Raw genomic sequence first — 11,318 nt, forward strand, 5'->3', positions numbered from 1 at the left:
AGTTACTTCCCTTGGCATTCGCCACTGCGTAGGAGATTGCTCGTTGATTTTCATTGATAACATTCTCCTAGCAGAGTTGTCGTTCGTGTTGATAAAGGTAAATATTAATAGAACAGCATATCCTGGGGAAACAGATTCAATAAGTGTATCAGAATGTTAATTTCAAATTAGTAATTTTACATCCATTTTATTTTTATGGACCAATGAAACAACTATATATTTTCTCTATTTTGTTTAATATTTGTTCTCGATTTAGTAAATAAATTGCGAATAAAAACATGTAAAATTAACTTTTTACGTGATCACAAAACTAAAGAATGCGAACAATTTCGAACCTGCAAATTGTAAACGCTGCACTGCTATGATATATATAGATAAAACTACATTTCTAAACGTAATTGTCCGTCCCGCTAGCGCAGGGGTAAGGACGTTCGCTTTTTCACCTTTACGACACCGGTTCGATTCCCGCTCCCGGCGCAATGTTATATTTTGTCTGTTTTGTGGTCACCATTCCGGACAGGTGTTTTTTCCGGATAATCTCATCCCCCCGCAGCATTTGACCATATAAAAAATAAAACGTATTTCAGTACAAAACAAATAGCTGGAAATTGCAGCTATCATTTAAAATTCGTCCCAACTGTCGTCAATCTAATCTTATTAGGTAGGAGTGCTGGACACACTCCGGGTCCCAACATTATGCAGCCTCAGCGCGGAGATAACTCATTACCTTGGAAATACACAAATACACACACTGGGTGCAGCCTAAGCGCGTATAGACTCAAACAAGGCAACAAACTCAAGTGCGGGCACAATCATTTAAACTTTACATATTGAATACGATATTCTAACAGAAATTACACAACCACCTAAGTGTACATACCATGTTTGATATTTCGTTCGATTGTTAGATTTCAGCATATACATGTAAAAGGTCATTTCGCTATTAGTTAACTTATCCATATGTTCGTGGGCGAACTCGGATAGTCAAGTGCTCATACGATTGGGCTCACATGGTCCGGCTATGTGCTCATACCTACTTTCGAGAATCATCATGAAGGTATTGCCATACTAAATGAACAAGAATGTGACCCGCCTCCCAGTTTCGCTCAATGGGTCAAGTTACCCACGGGTACTACTTCCCCGTACCCCTAAACATTTTTTCGTACCAAAAATGTTTCATACGCAAATTTTTTTCTTACCAAATCTTTTTTCGTACCCAAAATTTTCGTACCCAAATTTTTTATCGTACCCAAATGTCCGTATCAACATACACAATTGTGGTGATATCGATAAACTTAAATTGATGTTTTATATCCATCCTCTTCAAAAGCATCGTCACACCAGTACTGCCAGTACTTTGATTTATACTTATATTATATGTACATATAAATAACCACCAATTGTATTATTTAAAACGTCAACAGTATGCTAGAATAGTCAAAAATAACAAATTACTATAATGACTAAATGGAACATCGACAACACTTTTCGATAAAAAAGATGATGTCAAACTCTGTTATTTATAGCAAACTGGCAAATTTCGGCAACCAGACTTTCGGGAATAATTTCCTGACAGGTTGACTGAGAATGATATTCGCTCTCGGTATTATGTAGTTACCAAAAACAAATCCACACATCTTCGCGGCCACACATCCACAGATCTAAGGTGACCCTGTTTCTACAAGAAAAAGCCTTAAACACGAACAACTTTAAGAATAAATTAAAGTCAATGTACACAAACAAATCAGGATGAAATAAAAGATCGATTCTATACACACAACATATAATAACTTACTGAAATGGTATTTGTATATGAAAACTAACGCTGTAACATTTAAATTTTCGTAATTCGTTTTTTTTTCTCTGATTATTTTCATCAATCGTAAACTCGTGGGGCATTTGCATGCCGGGTTTTAATTGCCGCTTTGTTCAGCAATAAGCGATTATCGCGTTTAGATCAGGGACTTATACTGTCTGAATAGGTCCCTGTTTTGATCAGATATTGTTCAGATTTACTAACAACAAAGTGTCATAAACAACATGTGGCAGTCGAAAGTCTTGTCATTAAACACAATTTATGATACCAACATGTTCTCTGTTAGTAGTAGTATTGAGCAGTCATTTGGTTGAGTAATTAAAAGCTAAAATACTTAATTGTTGCTCGAATTAGATATGTACCATATCGTCAAAAATAAAAATAATTTGTTGAAAATAGATTATCAGAAATTATACACCGAAAAGATACTAGCCGGTTTATAAATAAATTATAGTTTTGTATAAATAAAAAACAATATAGAATTCTTTTATTTATTATTTATGCATCACTGATATTATTTTTAAAATTATTTTAATTATATACATTTATACACTTTTAAAGGTTAAAGGTTAACTACGAGTTTGGAAAACCCTTCTCATCTAAAACAAAAAAAAACTCAGTAAAAAAAATCGGGCAAAGCTATTTGCGCCAAGGTAATCGTAAGCTTTTTCTTTAGTCAAACCAATTCGGTATATGTTTAACATATATTTATTTAGTGCACTAAAATAGGGGAACCTCCAATAAATTTAAAATATACAGGATAGGTGATTAAGACAGTATTGATTGCTTTCAATATAGAAGTCGTATGTCGAATTAAACCATCTTAATTATAGAGTTTGCATCATCTTCATGTGGCCTTAATTGTTGTTGTTAATATTATAAAACTGTGTGAATTGTATGAAATTAAAGGACATTCACACATGTAGATTAAAAAGCCAATCTCTGTCAGACTGGCAGTTTGATAAACTGCATCTTTGGCACTGAAAATACATGCATATATCAATTAATTGTCATCACATGTTATTGTAGTGGCATTTTAATGTGATTTAATGTATGATGTGCTTGTGTATATTGAACGGATATATTTAAATGGATGTTTGAAAAGTGCAAGAAAAAATGGATGAAAATACAAACCGACCGATTTATTTGATAAGTGATATTATATACCCATACTTCGTAGCATCAATGGATATTGCGTCGCTGTTTCGAGCAACCCAAAGGTTAGTTTATAGTAAGTGCACGTCATATTAACCGATTTGGTAATTAGTATTTTCTAAATCATTCCAAATGTTTTGAACATACATGCACTGTCAGAGAGTTCTTTCCTGCTTTTGCAGTATGAAATACATTTCAATAAAAATATTTTTGAAAGTGTGTTTGAAAGCCTCTTGGTTTATAAGAACGAAGACTTTTCAAGATGACCTCTCTTCAGTTTCAGAACTGCAATTTCTTCCTTCAGTTTCACTTGCTCTAAACGGGCCACTCTGGTTTGCTCTAGAATCAAAGTGTTCTTCAGGCGCATGTGTCTGTTCTTCAGATGAATGTACTTCTTATCCGCCTTGAACTTTGTTGAGGCATGCTCATGGAGATTAGCTCCTGAAATATAAATAACTCCAGTTCTAATGTATGCTACACAGTGTTCGTCAAATGTAGACACAATTGATTCTTATCATTCACAGTGAAATATTAATTGACATTCTTGTGCTTACAAGTTCAAGAAATTTGTCTACAGTAATTGTAATATTTCATTCTATTACTTAACATTGCTCTAATGACAATGAAAAGGAAATTCATCATTATAGTATGATTCATCATTAAAATCAAACAACTCATAAATGAATGTTAAGTTGTATGTATTTATTTTCTACTTAGATACATAACTACTTTTCAAAATATATACAACGAACTATTAATGAAACTAAACTTTTAATTTCGGTGAGGTAAAATATAAGCTACACACATATAATTAATCAACTCAGCAATCAAACATACTCTATTAGCATAAATAGTATATACCTCCTTGCGACTTTTTTACTTCTGTATCACTGAAATCTTCACATGAAAATGCCATGGATGTTAAGACTGGAAAAGACAAAAATAAGAATACATATAACAGAAACTCGTTTTTATTTCGGCCCATTTAAAACATTCCAATACTATTGCATGCAATATAGAACTGTTCAACATATGTCAAACTACATGTGCATGCTATCATCGCCTTGACAGCTGTTCATATATGCTTATCTTTAAAAAAAACAAGTGTATACCTTCTGCTGATTTACTTCCCTCGGAGACACTGTAATCGGTCTGCCATGATTTTGGCAAGGATGTGAACTCTGAAACTGATCAAAACCAACTAAGATGAAAACCGACTATGAAAATATGTGAAGCCTTTGGACACCTAATTACATTTAAAATATTACTTTCTCCGCAAAAGAAAGACGTTTCAAACGGACTTTACAAATTGTGCCTTATTAAGTGAACATGCGGAAACTTTGCACAGTTAGCAGTATCATTAAATTCCACAACATCTAAGAGTAACCTTGATGGCTATTAATCTCTGTATGCTGAGTGGATATTATCAATATCAGTCTTGATTTCGAATCTTGTAACAAATATATGTGTCATGATATCCACGGCCAATAATACATTGTGGCAAACTGTGCTTACGCTGAAAATGTGCCGAGTCATCGAAGGTCAGCCCAAATCCACGTTCTGAGTTTGCTGGATAATTTTCGTACAGCTCTGAAGTAGCTGGTTTTGACCATAAGAAAAACATTTTGAATGTAAAACATGCAGAAAAATGTTAACACAATGAAATCGTTTTTATTGTATTTGTTCAATTTAGATTTACATTTACGAGTTATTTAATGTAATTACACATTTCTCAATCTGACCTCATAACATGATATTTCTAAAAGAAGCGCAGCGATTTGGGACGCGATTTTAATAAACTGCTACATTTTATAACTTTTCTTTTAAATATGATATCTTATGTTTACCGATTCCAAGCCTATAGTAGTATATGTTTAAGAAACAAACATTAACAATACAAACGAACGAAATATCTTCATTTTAACGTTGTTATCATAATGAAAATGCTGTTGTCCCTGAACTCAATTACTCGTTTTATGTTCAAGACATAAAAGCATAAAGAATCAACGTTCTTTTTTCGGCAAAATGTATTTTCCTATAAAATAAAAAACACACACAATATTCCTTTTGGCATTTACTTTTGACTTCCTTATTGACTTCAATGTTGACTTTGAGTTGCAACTCGTGTGTTTTTATTACAGCTTTGTTTAGGTTTTCGATTTCTTTGCGAATGGCAATGACATGATCTTTCAGCTGTGCTTTGTAATCTTCTTTCGCGTCCTTCTTTTTGTTGCTAGCGTTGACTCGCTTTATATGTCGCAGCCGTCTTTCATAATTATCTGAATTGAATTAATGCTCTGATCAATATTGTTGAAACCTAAACCGTCATTTAGATCCAAACAAACAATAATCTATTACTATTTGCACACAAAAAACTGATGATATGTTTATTTTACATGAACTACATATGCATGCGTAATTGTTCACTCATTTAAGCAGCCTCTTTATATCGATCGATTTTTACTCGTCTTGAGAACCATTGTACACTTATAGACAGAAACATCGTTATATAATTTTCTCAAAAACTATTTTAAATAGGAACAAAGGGTTTCCGCTTGCATAGAGTAAACACATCGCTGATAAAGAGATATCTCGACAATCTATCACAGCACTATAAGCATATCACAAGATTTACAAAAACACTTATTCATTAAAATATTGAATAATACCATCAACTTTTTCGTGAGAGCTGACAATATAGTTTAGGATTGGCTGGAAATCCTGACCGCGTGCTATTTCTCTGCCCTTGACAACAAGGACACTCTCTCCAGGTTTCTTGAGCCCTGCTTTGACCTCTAGCTCTCCCTTTTCCTTGTCCAGATTTACCTCAGAGAAGCCTGAAAGGTCATAAGGTTTAAGAATGCAAAGAAAAGTCAACGTCAAAACTTTGAATCATTGAACTTCATATTGATAACGATTTAGATTTTATTTATGAATATATGTCAAATTTTATTTCTACATCAAACAAACGTGTTGCGTAATTGATGAAAGAAATTTACCAATGTTGTCTATGTCATCGAGAAATTCGGATGTGAATTCCACTTCGTTGATTCTATCTTCTGCAACTCTGAATATCACGGATTCCGGTTCAACTTCTATGTCTGACGCCAAGAGCTGATCGGGATCGCATTTGACAACCAACGTTGTTGCAATATTCGACGGATGCTTTAAACCGAAGTCCTTTGCAACGGGCGTGAAACCAACACCCATCTCTGTCACCGATTGAGGAATGTTTCTGCAGTATTTGTCAATTTCATTGCAAATGATTTTGAACTTGAAGCATTCTGGATTACGATTGTGGTCATTTGTTTTAGTTTTAATAGCCGTGCTGAATGTGTACTCTCCAGTGACTGGAAGACTGATAGTAAAGGTTACGCCGTCCATTCCAGGTGCAAAGACCACCATTCTGGGAAATGCTTGGATATGTTCTGCACATGCGTCGTCTTTTCCTTTTTGAACAATCAGACAAAGTTTATATGTGAATTCGACGCCTTTGAGTGAACCAGAGGGACAGCCGATATTGATAACGCATCGTCCCCGTTTGGATTGCAAAACGCATGCATTTTCCGACAGAAGCGTCATGTCCGATCTGTAAAATTCTGGGAGCAGCAACGCGCATGAAGCAAAATCTGATTGGCTCAAATATTGCCCCATCGGCATATACTGAAAAGTGGGGTCCTCTGGAAAAGCTTGTCTAGACATTATTTTAGGACTAATACAGAACCAGAATTCTGAAAATATTGCTACGTCTTGCCCTTTATTGCTCTGTTGTGGCTCAAATTTTCTATTTCCGTCACTTTCAATGACAATCTCCCCACCTCGCCTGTATCCGCTTGCCCTTGCAATGGCAAGTTCAGTGAAAACCAAATGCCAGGTATTATTGCATAAGAAGCTGTTCCACATTCCCTGTGGAATATCTTTGTACGGATATCCTGGTTCAAATGTAACATCCTTAGCTTTGCCCACTATAGTTTTATTTGCTATATGGGCCGCTCTACAAAATATTAAATGGATCATCTTTATAAGGCGTCATTAAACTTAAAGGTTCGTTTTTAAAACGTAAACTGGAAAAGGAAGTTTAATATATAATCGCATTTTATGATATTAAATGAGACTATACAACAGTGATAATATTGTTCTATAAACTATTATGTAAGCAATTGCAATGCTAAGATACGCGAATAAGTGAACATGTTATTTAAAAAAAGCTTAAGAATCGAAATATTATTTTTTTGTTTCGTTTTCTGAAAAGCTAGAGGTCAGGCGTATACATACACGTCGAGATTTAATTCCAACTCATCTGTACTCTTGACCGTGGGTTATTCGACAAAAATATTATTTAATAAATAACTAAGATTAGACAAGAGCTGAATATTACAAAATAAATACAACGTTTTAACCGACATAAAATAACTCCTTAAAGTGTGCTTTATAAGTAAACCTTATTTAAGACAATATGTATCGATTCATCAAAAATATATAGTGGTATGGATGACATAAACTCACTCGCACAACATGCTGAATGTTAAAGGAGGATAACTGTTTTCATCTACAAGTCCCTGTATGCTTTTTGGCAAGTTTTGTTTCAACTTCCAGTTCACCATATGTGACATCCAAACAAGTATCGACCTGGCCATGTACAGATCCCTGTACACCTCCCCGTCTTCGATACGTTTCTCGAAATATTGGACAAGATCTTCAACAGTCTGCATATCTGCGATTGTTATCTGAACAAGAACATGTTTGGTATCATTAATGAGGAAATTAATGATTTCTGTTGGTTTCATTCATAAGCAGATTATTAAAATACGTTCACATGCATCATAATTTCTAAATGAATTGATTAACATTTATCGACGATATTCGCCTCTTTTATATATTTATCAAATGTTTATTTTTTATAATAAACAGGCATGTGATCTGTCTTTACAACGACCTTTTTATCATGTTAAGTTACTTTTGAATTATGTAGGTTGAAAATAATAATTGCAAACTTCAAGTATGTCATGAAATAAACGAAACGTAAGAGAAAACGAATCGTCAACACATGTATTATAATACGAAATAAGATAATCTTTAGTTTTTATTAAGATTAATACAGTTGCGGAACCTGTTATGTGATGTAAATGTATAATACGATGTGCTATAGCTCAGATTGCAGTTACTGTATGTTTATCGACAATATTCCGGTATTCATTTTTGTTTGTTTCATTACCTTTCTGACGTGTGTATCGAACACGTGGAAAGTAACTTTCGTCGCATCGTAAGTATGAATTGCAGGCATCTTTTTCTGAAATGGTCAAAATGGACAAAACTTCATTGAATGGTAAGCTTCGTTGAAAACAATTGGTATTATAATTTTCTGCATTTTTTTCTTGCTTTGTGTCCGTCTTGTTGTGTGTTTTGATTGCCATTAATATTGTTTAAACTGTTTATTATTGCATGTGCTTTAAAAAATACTAGAAATTGTACTTCACAAAAAGGGATAATTAGTCAATCAGTATAATTAAACTTTAGAATATCTTATATTTGGATAATGCTAAATAATAAACAAGAGAGTTGATGTGTTACTGACCGGTAATTTGCAGAGGTGAAGCACATATATATTGCAATTATATTTTTGTCACGGAAGATTGATACCCTAAATCATACCACCTAATTCAACTTTAAAGAGTTTGTGACGGCGGCTGACATTATTTCTTTCACACATGACCCAAATTCAAACGCAACCTTGAAATTGTCAAGATAGAAAATCTTACCAAAAATCTCACAAAGAATGAGTCATAAAATGTTGCGTCTTGAGTTGCAACAAAGCTTGACTCAGATTTTATGTGATGACCTATTTTGGAAAACACCTGACTTAGATTAAATTTAAAAATAGACCAAGTTTTATCCATGTTGCATTCTTTATGTGGTTTTTAGTGAGCTAACAAGGTTTTTCTAAGATTGGACCTGTTGGCCTTGTTTTCTTAGAACTTGACCACGATTTGAACTTGGCTTATATATTGTCAAGAAAATTATTCTGACCAAGTTTCATCAAGATTGAATCATAAATGTTTCTCATGGAATGGAAACCAGCGTTTTTCTCTAAGATTTGACCTCATGACATAGTTTTTGACCTATTATTTCGCGTAATCGCAGTGAACACGCTAGGGACGTATTGAGAACGCCACGCAGACGCAACGAAAACCGATAGCAAGATAATCGTCTATATGAGTCGCGTTCTGAGAAAACGTGGCATAATGCATGTGCGTAAAGTGTCCTCCAAGATTAGCCTGTGCAGTCCGCACAGGCTTATCTGGGACGACACTTTCCGCCTAAACTTGATTTTTGGTAAGGAGGGACTTTCTTGAAACAAAAAAGACCATAAATGCGGAAAGTGTCGTCCCTGATTAGCCTGTGCGGATTGCACAGGCTAATCTGGGACGAGACGTTACGCACATGCATTAAGCCCAGTTTTCTCAGAACGCGACTCATATGGTTGATGTAATTTGGATTACTGTTGGAACAAGTTTTAACTACGTCTGTCGGCGCCCCTCAAAATGAACGCAAATCTCCTAATAATGTAAATTACTGTGTTTATGAATATGCGAACGAGCAATCAACATTTGCATGAATACAACTTTCTTTCAGACGTTTTATGACTGCTTCGTTTGTCGTGTTGTTGATATTGCAGCAGAATCGTCTTAACTCGAACAGTGAGATTTATCTTGATAAATAACCGGGTTTTCACAAGATTACAGTTTTAAATCGTATGGTGACAATGCTTGGAGAGAGATGATTTACGCTAACCCTCTAAATGGCGACACATTGACAACTTATGGATAAAGTTTGCATAGTTGAAACGCAGAAAAAAGTCGACAAGTTATCTTATTCATTTGAACATGATGTTTAAACATAGCGAAAGTTTGTTAGTGTTAGTTAGGCTTTACTTTATTTCGAATGTCAATAAATGTCATCATAAACCGAAAAAGAACACTCAAGTGTATCTAATGCAATAAATATACTTAAGCTGTTTGAACAGTAAACTTTCAACGCGAAGTACTATCAAATAAGATGATAACAAGCTTTTTGTTGATCTAAATATTCGGTAAATAAGAAAAAAAAAATCAGCACATTAATCAACTTTCCAGCCTAATTTTAATTATAACCTATTGTACTGGCTAGAGAAAAAAAGTATTTTTCATTTGCCATGTTATGACCAGACTTGATTTCAGGCTTCAAAACTCGCATTGTAAGGTAATATTCTGAAATTTGACAATTAGTATGTCAGAAACAGTCAATGTTACAATCAAAAGATCATTAACTGAATAAGCATGTAGCCTTGAAGAGCGCAGTATTGATTCTCGATAATGCATTTAGACTACATAAACGAGTGAACACCGATACTTTACTGGTTATGATTAAGACTGTAAAATTTAAATTTAAACAGTGTTTATAGAGACAGTCAGTAGAATCGTTTGTGATGCATATTTTATAACAGAAATGTTCAACAAAGGGTCTCTAAATCTGTACTATGTTTTTTGCGCATGTCATTAATACCGTCTTTGATTATTATCATATTTCCTATGGAATTTGAAATGGCTTTTGCAAAATGCTATTAGGTTATACGTAATATGTAGTAATATAAATACGCATATAATATATGAAAGCATGCGAACAGTTTGCTATTTCGTGAATAATACTTGTATTTCTATTGTAATATTCTGATTTATTTTATCGACGTCTGTATACGATTCACTAAGTTTAAGAAAAAAATGCTTATTACAAAATGCAATATTAAAATATTATTATACATTGTATCAAAATTTCTGGCGTAGAATGAACTAAATCCGTCCAATTAGTGAACATTGACGAATTCATGTCATGTGTAATGTGTGTCTAACGCACGTCTTTAAAGTTTTTACTCAAGCATAACGATATAAGTGTGTAAAATTATTCTTACCTATTGTAGGTAATGTCGCCCGATTGTCAGTAATAAGATTTCGATGTCTATTCAGTTCTCACAAAAATAACACGTACGCCGCATTGACACGAAAGAACACGTATATTACAAACACAAAAAGCAACTTTCGATTCAACTTGACAAAGCTTGTCAAAGCGAAACAACTCATTGATTGACGACAAATCATATTTGTGCTCAATATCCGCCAAGTTAAGTACCTGGTTTTGGGAACATCTAGTCTAGCACCAGGCTTGCATTTAGATAGGTCTGACATATACCAAAATAATGTAGGACGCGATGATTTATTTGTTGTAAGGTAATTTGACAAAAACACGTTCATAAACTAAAAAACAAAGCTTTTTCTAAAGCAAATATACTTCAAATAATATATAAAGAAGCGTA

At 33.9% G+C, this 11,318-nt stretch overlaps 1 protein-coding gene across 1 annotated transcript; it reads right to left on the reverse strand.

Moving 5' to 3' along the window:
* Positions 1-2,540: 2,540 nt before the first annotated feature.
* On the reverse strand, positions 2,541-11,048 carry LOC127836940 (uncharacterized). Its single transcript, XM_052363593.1, has 10 exons — positions 10,917-11,048; positions 8,187-8,261; positions 7,478-7,698; positions 5,971-6,965; positions 5,641-5,808; positions 5,050-5,250; positions 4,487-4,570; positions 4,084-4,152; positions 3,833-3,898; positions 2,541-3,412 (listed from the first exon to the last, which is right to left on the reverse strand). The coding sequence occupies exons 2-10, from the start codon at positions 8,253-8,255 to the stop codon at positions 3,210-3,212; spliced, it is 2,076 nt and encodes a 691-aa protein (XP_052219553.1). The 5' UTR covers positions 8,256-8,261; positions 10,917-11,048; the 3' UTR covers positions 2,541-3,209.
* Between the last annotated feature and the right edge of the window lie 270 nt (positions 11,049-11,318).

The sequence above is a fragment of the Dreissena polymorpha genome, chromosome 7, assembly GCF_020536995.1.
Source record: "Dreissena polymorpha isolate Duluth1 chromosome 7, UMN_Dpol_1.0, whole genome shotgun sequence".
In the NCBI taxonomy this organism is placed as follows: domain Eukaryota; kingdom Metazoa; phylum Mollusca; class Bivalvia; order Myida; family Dreissenidae; genus Dreissena; species Dreissena polymorpha.